Here is a 15,422-nt window from a genome sequence, read left to right on the forward strand (position 1 = left end):
CTCTTTCTGAGTAAATTTTGTTATCCTCATCGTCTCTCTCTTGGCTGCTTGCCATTTGCTTGCCGCTGCTTGACAGTGACACAGATTTTCAAAATGAAAGCGTATCCTAAAGATGACAATATGGATCGATGTTTTCACTTTGCATTGATGTGATTGGATCGTTAAATCATGAAATCGATATATCGATCCAGATCGATGGATCGTTACACCCCTAGTTGCTATTTCATTTTACTCTGCCGTGAATATTAAAACTGACTGGAGTCTGATTTGACAGCCAGTCAAGGCTACAATACATGGCTGATCAGAAGTATTGTTTTATTGTTGTATAGTATATATATGAATAGTTTTCATCACAGTGATAATGAGTACAATTATAAATCAAATTTGATAGCTGTCCCACACTGGGCCACAGAAACAATAATTCGCAAACTGCAGTGGATCAAGTGCATGATCTCCTTAGATCTAAGGTCCAACATGCACACAACCCACTGCAGTTTGCTTACCAGGAAAAGGTGGGTGTGGAAGATGCTGCCTTCTTTCTGCTCCACAGGGCTTACTCTTACCCGGACAGGTGGAGCGGTGCTGCTAGGACCATGTTTTTAATTTTTCCAGTGTCTTTAACCCTATCCAGTCCCTCCCACTGAGAGACAAGCTGACAGCAAGGAAGGCAGACTCACACCTGGTGACCTTGATCACTGACTACCTCACTGGAAGACCACAGTATGTCAGGTTGAGGGTACACCACAGGGGACTATGTTGCAAGTACAATTCTAAATTGAAAGTGTGGTTAGGGGTGGATACAGTGCTCAGCAATAGCACTAAGAGTCTGAGCCCTTCACTGTGGCAATGGGGGTCAAACAGGGATTTGTGATCGCACCTGTCCTGTTTGCCATCTTCATCGCTGCTATACTCCACCTCATTGGTGAAGAGCTGCCACAGGGGATCCCAATCCAGTACAGAACTGATGGCAAGCTCTTCAACCTGAACAGGTTCAAGGCCAAGAGCAAAATAAAAAACCCTGTCAGCATAGAGCTTCAGTATGTGGATGACAACGTCATTGTAATGCCCTCCGCAGAAGACCTCCAGGACACCCTGAATGCCTTTGCCAAGGCATACAGAGCCCTCTACCTAACCCTGAACATCAAGAAGACCCAGGTGTTACACTGACCTCCACCCAACCAGCCATCCACCCACCCCTCCTTGAGTGGAAAACACCACTCTTGAAAATGTTGACTACTTCCCCTCCCTCGGCAGCGTTCTATCCTTGAAGGCTGACATCAACCTTGACGTCAACCATCGCCTGAGCTGTGCCAGGGGAGCCTTTGCCAGGCTCAGAAAAAGAGTGTTTGAGGACAGAGATCTGAAGGCCCATACAAAACTCCTGGTCTACAGAGCTGTTGTCCTCCCCACCCTGCTGTATAGAGCCGAGTCCTGGACCACCTACAGCAGGCACCTGAGATCCCTGGAACAATACCACCAGAGATACTTATGAAAGATCCTCAGGATCCAGTGGAAGGACAAACACTGGTGAGGAAAGCTGGCTCTGTAGTTTGCACGGAGCGGGAGCTATTGAAGAACCTGAAACAAACTGTTGTCTATTATAGACAATGCCTGCCACCCTCTGCACAGCACATTCACTGAGCAGAGGAGTAGGTTCAGTGGCAGACTGCTGTCTCAGCCCTGCTCAACAGACAGACTGAGGAAGTCTATTGTTACCCAGGTCATATGTTTTTTAACTCCTCCAAGCAATGGCGGGTTGAAACTTACTGAATGCTACTCTGCATTCTGTCATTAAGCTGCTGGTCACTCTGCACCAAAGAGGTGGACTAACTAACAAACAGACCGATAATGGCACCTTTAGAGCCACACTGCTAGTATGTACTGTTCACTACACACCACCATGACCTCAGGAGGCTACTGAACGTGCTGGTCCAAACCAAAAAGTTCTCTAACTTTCATGGTAGGGGATTTAGATTTAAAACTAGAATTACCACTCCATGGTTGTATGCCTCTGTATAACAGTGAAGTTTCTCTTACAGTTTACATCTGTGAAAACAGACATGGATATCATATGCACGTAAATGTCAAACTGATTAATAATATAGTAAACTATTGATGTATAATGCGATTTGATAAAAGGCTTCTTTTAGAGTCAGCTTGGGCAAATGTCCAGAGAACACTACAAACACATTCAGTAGTTCAGTAAGGACAACAACAACCTTGTGAATAAAATTAAACAATATACTTGCTCAGATTTTCTGCATCACCATCTGAATCAGGGGCGATTACTCTGAGACAACAAGGGAGGCTGAATGTCCCCTAAAATTTCATAGAAGAAATTGTCAAATATGCACTATTGAATTTGCATTAAAATACAAATTTACATTGCATTAAACGTGCAGCAGGATGTGTTTAACATCATGACTATGATGTTCAAACGTCAGCTGTTTATCACCAGTTTTCAAACGCGACCTCCCTTGTCATACATTCTCGTGTCAGCACGGTGGATGCGGAGCCTCCAAGCATTTCTATGAGACAGCGCTGAGCAGGTTTTCTTCATGCAGCAAAGCGAGACGGTCATTGGATAAATGCAACAAAATCATCACTTCAAGGGAGGCTCAGCTTCCCTGGGACCTAATGGAGAGGACGCTCGGTGTATGCATGATGATTGGAGGAATTGTCTAAAAGGTCTTCTGACAGAGTGCCGTCTGGAGTTCCTTATTTCCATAAGCCATATAGCTAATTTTCGCCGTTAAACCCATCTGAAAATCTTTGAGGTGTGTTTTGCTGTGGTTCTATGGCATGAGTGTAGTTGAAAAACGGCTTAAATTAAATGTTCCTTTTGTAAGTTACTGCTTCGCTACAATATGACAAATTTTATGATGTAAACTTAAAGTGAGCTTCCCCTGTTTGAAAGACCAGCAACCGCCACTGCTCTAGGGGCAAGTATTAAATAAGATCTTAAGTGTCATAATGATTGGTGCATGTGGGTGTAGCCTGGTTAACATTTTATGCTATATTATGCCTTTGCTCAATGTGACCTGGAATAAGTCAGAGATATGAAACTTGGCATCTTAACTGTTGAAGATGGCCTATGGCTTGATTTAAAATTTGATCCCAGTCAGCCTGATGATGGTGCTATAGCTGACAGCTACATAAGTTCAAACTTTGACAGGCTACGTCCCTCATGCCATAAGCCTAATTGACTTGTGATTTGAAACACATCTACATCTCAGTGTGCTTTAAAAAAAGCCTCTTGGACAATTGAGACCACCATGATGGAATCTTTGCTGATTTGCATACTGTAAAAAACAGTAAAATGAGTTGACTTTTCTTAATTTTGACTCAATCAAAGGCAAATTTGGTTTACAGTCTTATCATTTCTATCATAAGTAAGCAAGATCAGTCAGATTACATGGCCGCCGTTAATGAACAAACCTCGCCTAGGGAGGGGCTTGGCAGTAGTGATGGGAAGTCCGTCTCTTTTCAAAGATTTGGCTCTTTTGGCTCAGTTCCCTTAGAAGAGCCGGCTCTCATGGCTACCAAATGGCTCTTCATTTAGTATCACTCGGAGCCTTCTATTTTAGCCTAATTTAGCAATTATGAACCGTTTGTGTGTTGGTAAGCAAGTTTTCATTCGAATGAATGAATGAATGAATGAATGAATTAATGAATATTTTATTTTCTTGTCTGGACATTTACATGACCCATCCCACATGGGATTATACAGACACATTAAATACAACAAAACAAACATTCCGGCTCATTGGACAGCACAATATCTATACATAAACCTCACACAAATAAATCATACTCCAGGATATATACCAACCTATCAACACACCCACAGCCACCTAACCATAAAACAAAACACAGATCCAAAGATACAAAACAAAAAAAGATGTCTGTGCAGGTCTGTTGTTGACCCTGTTCTGATGGATACTTTCATTTTACAAATTCTGCACTCAGCTTTTTTCAGTCTCCAATATCATTGACGTGTTTGCATTTAAATCCGGCTCCCCAGTCTCTTTATCACTCTGTGTGTACCTGGCCTGTACCACTACACTACACTGTCTTTCACATGATGGTATGATCCCAGACTGTCCTCGCATGTGAATGGCCGCATGATGTGCCCATCAAAATAAAGTCCCGCCCCTGCCTGCATAGATTCTCAGCAGAGCTGAGCAGCAGTGGCTGAAGATTCATCTCTCCCCGACGGGAGTCGGCTCTTCTCATTCGCTACAAAGAATCGGTTCTTAGAGCTGGCTCGTTTGCGAACGACACATCACTACTTGGCAGGTAATAGGCTAAAACTCAAGTTTTCTTTGACCAATTATGATTAAACTCGCTGAACCCATCTGGTATAAACATCTGAACATACAGACCAAGTATTGTTCATTGTCTCACTCCTTTAGACAGAACTGAACAAGCTGAAGTGACTTTGCTTAGTCTTGTGAAGCCAAAATCCTGCTTGCTGCTGCTGCTTGTGGCTTTGATTTTGGGCAATTGAGCTGCTTCCATTTGTTGACCCAACACATTCTCACTTTTCCCTTGTCACATACCAACATTTAGTCATGGACTCTGAACGTTAAGAAATGACGTGCAAGTTACCCTGGGTGCGTTTGTTGTTGACGTTCTGGGACGCTGTGTCAACTTGTCTGTAAAATGCATTGTCGGTTTTCACTTGATTTTTTCCTTCAACGACAAACGCACGTGGTTATGTTTTGCCAACACACGTGTGTGGTTGGGTTTAGGCAATAAAAACGTGGTTTGGTTTCTGAAAAAGAACAGGGTTTGCTTTACAATCTTATGGGAAGTGAAGACCTGCCTCCTGGGTGAAAATCAGTGGTTGTTGCTTTCATTGTTGTCCTGTCACGTTTCCCCCTAATGCTGCTAAACAACGCTAAATAATAACAGCGACTAGCTGACATGAAAGGATGGCTTTGTTTGTTGGTGTCTGATGCTAAAAGTCACTGACCAAGCACCAGTTTTCGATGACTTCAGAGTAAGACTGGGTTGGTCGACCGAAAACAGGCTTGAAACCAGAATTGCCAAGCTATATCTGTAATAGAAATCCAGTTAGCATTTTGGTTCCTTCAAAATGTATTTGCTATTGCTAATGAGTTGTATATAAATATCAGTTCTAGGAGACTGTGTTGGTGTGCTGTAATCACCAGGAACTCTTCTCTGTTCTCTGTTACAGATAAATCAAAGCTGTCATTACCTACATTTGCTTCTGCCTCCTCCATCCCTGCCTCTGCAATACTTAGACTTAGACACACACTTTGAGTGTTGGCTGTAAGGGTGCCTAAGGGCTAAACATAGAGTATGAGGATAATCCTCATAGAGGGAGGTTTTTACCCTGTAAATTTAAATTTGTAGGGAAAAAAGCCTCCTCCTGCCTCTTTTGAATCAGTCCCACAGTGCTGAACCAGTCTCCTATCCTTCTGCTCGTCTCCAGACAGAGCTGGCTTGTCGTAATTTGAGTGTTTCAGCAGAATATTCAGGTTGGTTTTGGACAGGGTCAGGGCAGCTCATCACTTGGTTTCTGATGCATCAGCAGAAGGCTAAAGGTTCACTGGGGCCTCGTGTGAGAGAGGGATCTTTAGCATCTTGCTCTTGGAAGTCAACTCCTCTGACTGATATGTAATGTGTTGAGAAACTGCTTGGCTGCTTGATTGTATGTCAAAAGAGAGGTTCTGTTTTTTCTAGTATCTCTTAAATTTAAATTAAAAATCTCTTAAAGTTTCCACATCAAAGTGTGTCTCCAGGTGCTGGGGAGTATGTGAGTTTGTGTCTCCAAATGGAGCTGTACGAAGTCTGATGAATGCCTTTCAGTGATGTCACATGAGTCAGCATCAGATAGGGCCAAAGACTTTTGAAAAATTAAAAAATTGTGGGGGTGTGGAGTTAGAAAGAAGTGAGCTGACCAGACCTTTTTAGCCTGCTGCCCATATCTGTTAGTGGCTAGGGGCTACAGGCAACATTAGCCTCTACTAGCATACCACACCCCAATTTCTGAAAAATAAAAAACAAAAACAAACAAACTGCAAAAAAGCTTCTATGTTCCCCGCTTACACAAAAAGGGTTCTATGTTTCCCGCTTGGTTGAGTGGGCAACATAGAACCCGGGAAACATAGAACCTTTTTTGTGTAAGCGGGAACATAGAACCTTTTTTGCAGGGTTAAGTGGGGAACATAGAACCCGGGAAACATAGAACCCTGGAAACATAGATATGCTCCCCATTTAGATAGCTTCCTGAGAGACCTGAGGCTCAAAGCACAGTCAGGGAATTTTGCTACACTGAGGGACCCCATGACACGGTACCAAATAGTTTCTGGTGTGGAAGATAACAAGGTCAAAGAGAGGCTATTGAGGGAACAGCAGGTGAGCTAGAGGGGGCCGTCAAGTTCTTAGCCAGAAAGTTGCACATGAACCAACCTCAAAGACTACAGCCAATGGCCAACCAGCACATATTTTCTGTGCCTGCGTGTGAGGAAACACCTCTCCACAGCAGCAGATGGCGGTAGTCTGAAATCATTATTCAAGAAGGGAAACCAGAACACTGTCTTGACGCTAATTAGCCACTTAGCACATTAACAACACAATCCAAAGTTGAAAGAACAGAGCATATTATCAGTGTGCCAGTGAACAATAACACAAACCGTCTGTAAACGTTTCTGCTAAAAAGCTCAATGGCTTAAAAAAAATTATCTTACCTTACGTAACAAGTTTGTTTTGGTCTCACTCCCTCTTGACCTTAGCTCTTTACTTTCCTCACTTCCGTTTCTCTTCTTATGGGCTGAGCTGAACTGCCAATCATTGAGTGATTTCATTCACCCCTGAGCTCTGCTGTTGCCAACACTGACTCAACATGCTGAATAGCTGATGGGGGCCGACGAGGGGCAATGGTGTGGGACGCACCGCACGACTAGGGCGACAGACGCTCACTGACAGCCCAACGTTAACCATTGTTCGACTATCGGCTTGGTGTGTCAGGGGCCAGGGCCTAATAAATACTCAGTTTCTACAGTTCCTTAAACAGTCTCTGCCATTATCCTCTGTGCCTAATGGGAGCTCTAATAGATTTACCAAACTGTGTGTTATCCATGCTCACACTCTTATTTCTCACTGCTGATTTAGGTGTGATAATTGGTGGTGCTGACCTTGCAGGTATGAATGTTTTTCCTGGTTGTCACTCTGTGCTGGTCGTGTTCCTGCAGGCTGCTGTCCATTCTCCACCAGTTGCAGTGAATTGGGTCTCAGTTTGTTTTGGGGATATCAGTGTTTCATTAGTTTTCAATCTCCTGTTTCTTCTGTAGATTTGTTCATTTTTGGTCTGTACATATGTGTATGACCTTTGCTCTGCACATTTTTTTCGGAATGACAGCAGGTTGCCATTGGTTCTGCTGCTTCAATCTTACCCTTTCTCCTTCTCTCGCTTTAGGTGGTTCCCTTCTTCCTCGGTAGTTAGTGTTTCTGCAAGATTTGTCTGTCAATCTGCTTCGTATTTTACTTTGTGCTTTAATTCATTGTCTCTTTCTTTTTTCCGGGCCACAGGGACCTGCCTGGGTGGCTTAATCACTGGTGCAACTTCCAGGGTTTACTTGAATATGGGAAACTCTATTAACACAGCCCAGTCCTGGGAATAAATCCTCATATTCACTTAAAAAGTCTGTCTCTGGTTTTTCTTCCACTCTAATAATCATCTTAACCATCCCTAGTTCAACACAAGATATACTTCCAAGTACTGCTCTCACATCCATCTTTATTACGTGAAAGTCCTGATCATACTCTTTGTCCTTGTTTTGGCATTTAATTGCCTTCTGCCCTAGTGGCTTCACTTGTTGCCCTTTACCATAAACCACTTGCTTTGTGAATGATTTGTTCAGTTTCTTTCCATTCAATTTCAGTGCTTCCAATTGTTTCTTAGATGTGACAGTACAGTTAGCACCTGTATCTATCAATACTGTGGGTGTCTGGTTGTTTATTTTCAGCGTTTCTTTTCAGTCATTTTTGTCTCTTCGCACATCCACTTTGACCAGCATGGTAACATGACTCATTTCTATTTCTTTCAGTTCAATAGTTTTTATAAGCATGTCATCATCACTTGCTGTGTCACGTACGATTCCTTGTAACAAATCTGTGTATATCCCTGGCATATTTTTGCATAGTGGTGACATGAGTTATAAGTTTGGTCATATGCAGAGCACTTTCTTGGCCCATGTTTATACCTGCATCTTCCACAGTCTGCTTTTGGGTTCTCTTTCTTTGTGCTTGTGGTCTCTCCCTTGTTAATTTTCTGAACTAACACTTGCAATTCTTCATGTAGCTTTTTAAGTTGACTTTAGCTCTCCTCACTAGTCAGGCAAATATCTACTGCTCTTTGAAGCATTAGATCTAGCTCTCTTTGCAATCTGCCTTGAATCTGATCGTTTGTTATAGCACATAGGCCTACAACTCTGTCTCTTATTAATGACTTATTTAAGTTTCCAAATTCACAGACTTTCGCTGTTTTTCGGATTAGTTATGTATACATCAATGGACTTTCCCTTTCCCAACATAATCGTCAAACTGAGGACTTTGACAGTATAACCAGTAATGATCCTTCCGCAGGTATGACTTTTACTTCCTCTAAAATAGTTAAGTTTGAACATCTTCTCTGCAACATGGAGTAAAGTGGCATATTTTACTTCCTCCAACTTTTATGTGATTCCACTTATGATTAGATGAATCTCAAATGTTTGAATTCACACACTACAGTTTCTAGCCAGATTTCCTTCTACGCTCAAAGTTTCTGGTGGTTTTTGTTGCTCTATGTTTCTAATTTATGGGTTCTTTTTGTCTCTGACAAGTCTGCATTCCTTTAAACCATTTGGTAATAAAATCATCATTGTTCACTGCTCTATCGCATCAGAGGTGAAGTGAGTGTTGTTGTAAAGCACAATCATAATTCTTCAAAAACTGCGTTGGGACATGCTACGATGGATATATGAAGGCCATCTCAGTGTTGTGAAATGCAACAGAAGGGCGAGAGACTGGGTATTCCGGCCTGGAGTCAACAAAAGCATTGAAACACTGATGAGGAGATGTTAAACATGCCAGAGACATAGTTAGTTAGTTAGTTAGTTAGGTTTTATTGTGCCCAAGGGGAAATTCTTTTTCACAGCACTGTACTTGTTGGACTCAGCATGAAAAACAATGACATACAAACACTGACACCATCAGAATATATCATACTTGCGAGCAGCACATAAAAAGTAACGACATATATACAGCATATAAATATGACACACTCAACGGGGCCTGTTGGTAAGAGCAGCTATGGCTGCGGGAATCAGGCTTTTCCTGAAGTGAGCCCTTTTGCACTTCAGTGTTTTATACCTGCGTCCTGAGGGCAGCAGGGCAAGATGTTCATTTAGTGGGTGTGTGGAGTCCTGTTCTATTGAGTTTGCGATATGTGTGATGGCCCTGTTATTAAGTTCAGTGAGCTTGGGTGTGCGAAGACTGATGATTTTTGCGGCAGTGCCAGTTATGCGTGTGAGTTTAGTCCGGTTTTTGACAGAGCATGGTGTAGAAACAGGTAGAACAGTACAGTAGGATGGAATGAATAATGCTTTGGTACAGTAACAGCAGGAGATGTGGAGCAACATAGAACAAGGCAAACAAAAGAAGGAACAAGCAAACCAAAGAATGATCATAGCTGATGTATCAACAGCACCATGGCCTAAGATAGGAATAGACTTGTTTGATTTCAAAGGTAAAGACTATCTAGTCACTGACCATTACGCAGACTTCCATAAAATAGCATTCCTATCTAACACATGCATGGCATACCAATCACAGTGGTGAGTGACTATGGACTGTGCTTCAGTAGCAGACGGTGGCAAGAGTTCAAAGAACAGTACAACTTTAAGCATGTGGCATTTAGTCCTCTGTGTGCACAGTACAACAACAGAAGCTTAAACATAGGTCATCCTTTGACAAAATAGTTTTTCACTACTATGAAGCAACAACGTAGTCAGGATTAAAGGTCCTGATGGATGGAAGACAAAAGCCACCTAGAACCACAGTCATTCACTGTGACTACAGTGATCTTCAGACACAATCACCGCAGTCTTCTGAAAATACCAGAGACCGTTCAAGAAATCAGTGAGCCCACACTGAGTCTGAGTCCATCTCTCCACCTCCCACAGATGCACACCAACACACATACTCCATGTTAGGCTGTGTAAGATCTATAAGAGAAATCAGAAAGCCTGAAAGACTGAATTTGTGATTACGAGACTTAATCTGACCAAATGTTGGATTGTTAAAAAAGCATGATGAGTATGTGAATTTTATGTGTAGATTAATGTTCAGGGCAGGCTAATGTCTCATACAGACCTGTACAAACAAAAACGATTTATACTTGTTAGTATATTACAACCAGGCGCTTGTGTTGCATGATCTAAAGAGAAATATGTATGATAACTTTCACCTGTCATTTGTTTGTCTACTTGTCTACCTTTAAATTTTTTGCCTGAAAGAAAGGGGGGTGTAATGATTAGGTGGTAATATACATTTGACCACAAGGTGTCAGTAGCAGTTTGTGACCTGATGATATTGTCATAAAGGGAAAGTGTTTTTACAAGAGAAGAAGACCAATGTATGTGCACCTGTAACCTGCTCACATTGTTAATAAAGGAATCATGTCATGTGATATGAGAGTCAGTTAATTGCCATATGGAGACAAATAAAAAACAACAACAACAAGAAATAGTGGTAATATAAACAAAAATAGTATAGCTGTAACAGAGGTGGTCACAGTCACCAAGGTATTTGACAAGAGAATAATCTAACCTACATTAGATGATGTTGCTTTGTTGGTGAAAGAGTCGATGATCATTACAGTGATCTGTATGAAGATCTTATGTCAGCTTTCAGAGAATCTTTCTAACAACTACTGTAATGTAGAATTTGCTGTGATTAAATTCCAGTCATAAAACGTATCAGTAGAGTTGCTACAGCCCTTAACTGAAGGTCCATCTCTGGAGTTGCTGCCCTCCTTCCTCCTGGTGAAGTAGTCACCCACAGGCAGGCAGTGAGGTGAAGGGACCACTTTGGATTTAATCAAATAAATAAACTATCAAAATGCACACAGACCTACATACTATGCATTAGCATGTCATGTTTTTTTTTAAAAAGAAAAAATAAATTTTGAATAAGCACTGTTTGAAATCTACATGAGATGCACAAGAGAGCCATTCAACTGAGAAAAAGAAGCAAAACATTCATAGCCCTAGATATGCATTATCACATTGATTGAAACATGGCTGTGCCTGAAATCTTTCATTTCACCACGTAAGCTTCACCATATTAACCAGACCTAACAGCAGCACTTACCACTTGTTTACATAAAGCTTCTTCATATATGTTTATACAAACCTGGGAATTGAGCCTTTGGTCATGCTTCGCCATGCTGAAAATGAATGGCGCTCAGCTCTGAGCATCATGTGCAGAAAACTGAAGGGAACGTTTACAATACGACAGTATAGCAGAATACCACTCAGGCCAAAATGTTACAATGATGGCTCAGGTGCAAAATTCAAAGTAATTTTTCCATGAAATGGCAAGGCATGCAAACAAGAAAACAATAGGCTTTTGAAATATCAAGGTCCTATTGGTTGTTGATATCACTGAAAGAAAAAAGTCTTACAGTGTGTGAAAAATTCTGCAACCAATTACGCTTCCTTAACAACCAGGTCTGTGTCTCACTAAACTGAAAGTAAATTGCAAGAACTGAATTTGATTTGTAAGAAATGGATGTGGATGTATATATAGAATGTTGAATTTTCAGTGAGGATCAAATACAGTTTCAGCGCAACTAAATTCAATTTCATAATATTACATTTAGTTTCAAGTTCATTAGGATCCAGTTCCAAACTACTAATTTCAATTTCAAATTATGCTATTCAGATTCAGTTTTACAATGTCATAATTCAAAAGCAATACAAATTTAAATAATGGGATTTAAATTCAGTTTTTTAATATTCAAATGGAGCAATTCAATTTCAAATAAATGTTTCAAATTCAGTTTCTAATGACACATTTTTCTGCCCATAGACACTGCTCTGTTAAATTTGTTTAATTTGCTGGTGCACAGGCCCAGTCATCCTATCTGAAATGAGAAGATGCCTCAAGTTGACATCATAAAACACTGCAGTGTTGCCAGAGCTAACTGTGTGGTACCTGGTCTCTGAACTAGGTGTGGGGTATGCTAAGCTCTAAATTGCAGTGGAGCTTCTCCCCACCTCCTAATTTACTTAAGCCTGGAAGTATCACTTCATATTGCTTCTCTTCTCTTCAGCCCTGAAGCAGCAGTCCGCGAAAACTTTTGCCTGAATCCCACACAAGGGCGAGTGAATTTCACATATCTGACAAGCATAACCTTTGTGGGAAACTATTTTAATTAAGATTAAATTATGCAAAACCTTTTTCTTTTTCTGACTTGCATGAGTCTCCCAGTATGGGCCATGACCTTGTGCCTTGGACATCTGTAACAGCTACACTTCCTGGCCTCTCCACTGCTCAGATACATTTATTTCCAACTTGGCCAAGTGCCATCAGCTCATTTGGCCTGCATGACCACCAGTTTCAATGTCAGGTCAATGTCAGCTGCTCTGCCACCTCCATCATGGGGAAGTGTCATAAAGCCCAAAATGTAATGCTGCAAGGGTTTTGGGGCCCTATTCATATGGAGCCAAGACAGTGACTTCAGATTATGGCATGGAAAATAAAACTTAGCATTGAAAACAACTGAAAAACACAGACGTTGAGAAAAAAATAGTTGTATTGCCACTGAATAAAGTTAGACTGAAAAATAAAACATGGACAAGCACTGAATCCTACAACCGCTCAGAACGCCTGTCCATGGGCAACCCCCCTCACTCTAACATCTTTCCATTTAATGCATGTATAGGTTCTGTCTGTGCATGTGTGCGTATTTTGGGCCTGTGTGGATATGTGTATGACAACGGAGTGAAAACACTGAATTTCTCCTTGGGGATTAAAAAAGTATATAAAATTTAGAAAAAAAAAATGAATTAAATATACATATTCGAAAATCACTTGAGGTGTGCTGGGGGCATGGACAGGTGTTAGGGACTAGTTTGCTGTGCAACGCAACCTCAGGTTTAGGTCAGACAATGCTGAAATCCTAAGTATGACATCACAAAACTGGGCAGGGTTAACTTTGCAGTAGTGGCTAATTTTACAATACAGAAGTGGGCATCTCACTCCAGTTATAACCCCCAAAAGACAACAGTTGCCCACTGCCTTGTATGACGCCACTCACATCCAGCTCTCAATCAGTGTCCTTCTTTAAGAGTTCATGGTGTCTCACACACACATGAAGCTCTCCAGTACAGAGAATTCAGGGATCCAAATATTTCATCTGCCAGCATCCATGTTCAAAGAGACAGGAAATGGAGTGCAGACAAATCACTGTGTGGCCGAGTCATGGCTAAGGTAGAGGGTGTGCAGGCATAAAGTACTTATCTGTGACCAGGGTTGACAACATACAGGTAAGAAAGCGGCAACTTCTCATTCAGGAGAAACTCTGGGTAGGATGGTAGGGAAAGGACAGGAGGAGCAAAGACTAGATGGGAAAGTGCACTGCAATCAAAGATCACCTGGTCCAACATTTGGGTAGCAGACATCCAGCGCATCAGGTTCTTTGTCCAAGCTACAACCTACTACAAAGTCTGATCTCAACACCACTGTCACTGACTGGCAACTGGAAGTGGACTTGGGCCAGCAGTTGAAGTTTCCAGCCTGGATAACATCAACATGGCTGTGACCAGCATGATCATCATTTCTGAGTCCACCAAGCAACGGATCATGCTGGAACTCAAAGGCCATTGACAAGAAGCACACAAAGTATCAGGCGCTCGTGAAAGAGTACAGAAGGCAAGGCCGGTGAACTCACTGTTAGCCTGTGGAGGTCAGCTGCCGAGGACCTGCGGGGTGTTCACACTGCAAGGTGTTTACCCTACTGGGCATCACCAGGGAGGCAAAGAGGAAGTCCACCAGATCCACTACTGAAGCTGCAGAAAAAGCTACTGGGTGGCTTGGATCAAGAGGGCAGATCCGTTGGGGAATGCTGCTGGGATGCAAGCTGGGGTATGATCAACCCCAGCCCGGTCACCAGAGCGAGGGTGTTTGATGTTGAAAGACCGGTGACCCCAGGTTCCATCATGGATGATTCATCCCAACACTTATGCAGGATATGTATTTCATCCTCATCATGAGCATTTCTGACAGCAGATTAACTGGAGAATACAGTATAGATAACTACCTCAAAGAATATATGGACTAATTAATGAGACATTCAAGGTTTGGACTGAATTGAATGAACTCTCCTTAGCCTGGCCTGTGCTCTGAGACTGCTGAAAGTCAGAACTGAGGAGAACTCACAGCTGACAAAAGCTGCTATCAAATCTTCAGTCACAACTTCAGTTGCGAAAACATCAGATCACCCTGCTGAATGCTAAGGGAGAGAGAGAAAGAGAACGACCAAGCTGCGCTGTCCCATGGGATCAGTCACATCCACGAAAATCCGTGAGCTCCCAGGAACAATCCATGTGAGAACCAATACTGAATCATTCGCTGCGCTCTACCCTCCAGAGCAACTTTTATTCTGACCATCCATCTGAGTAGATGAAACTTTACCTTTTCTTGTGATCAGGGCTGATGCTGTATCATAAGGGTGATCAGGGAATTTTAAGTTGTAAGGAAGGCCCTCCATCAATACTCTCTTACTCCAGGCCATCACTAAGCTGTTGAAGATGCATTAATTCAGTTTTAACAAGTTAATAAAGGGGATGGGCAATATATTGAATATACTCAATGTATCACGCTCAGGGGCGGGCTGGAGTTGAAATTCAGCCTGGGAGCTTGGCTTGGAGAGGCCTTTTTTCCGATTGCACGACGGACGCAAGTGGAACCGTAATTTTAACACGAATACTTTATTTGCAGTATAAAAACAATCTAATGATATTAACCCTATGGGCCCTAGGAGTTTTTGGGGTATTTTTACTGCCTTTACTTTTAAGCTGATATCACAGTCATTATAAAGGCTACATACACATGCTATATCTTGTTTTATTTTTCAGGACAATGTGGGCTATCCAGATTTGCCATCCTTTCATGTCCTTCTATGTGCCTGTATTTTATATACATTTTTATATCAATGAAAAAAAACAAATCCGTGTTACTAAATTCTTACATTTTTACATGTATCTCACCATAGCAAGTTGGAAGTTGATATATTCTGCCATATATGCAGAGGGGAGACTCTCTGGAATCTGGCAATATAAGAACCATGATGCTGGGACATTCTGTCACTTCACAGCTGTCCAAAACATGTGGTTTGTGCCAGG

At 41.8% G+C, this 15,422-nt stretch overlaps 1 protein-coding gene across 1 annotated transcript in view; it reads right to left on the bottom strand.

Annotated features, from left to right (window-relative positions):
* Positions 1–1,258: 1,258 nt before the first annotated feature.
* Positions 1,259–15,422, bottom strand: part of LOC126382503 (disks large-associated protein 1-like) — a 98,330-nt gene continuing 84,166 nt past the window's right edge. The window contains exon 7 of the mRNA XM_050032400.1: positions 1,259–1,462. Within this exon, the coding sequence (XP_049888357.1) occupies positions 1,259–1,462 (204 nt within the window). The remainder of the gene's footprint in view (positions 1,463–15,422) is intronic.

Source organism: Epinephelus moara, chromosome 21 (genome assembly GCF_006386435.1).
Source record: "Epinephelus moara isolate mb chromosome 21, YSFRI_EMoa_1.0, whole genome shotgun sequence".
NCBI classification, from domain to species: domain Eukaryota; kingdom Metazoa; phylum Chordata; class Actinopteri; order Perciformes; family Serranidae; genus Epinephelus; species Epinephelus moara.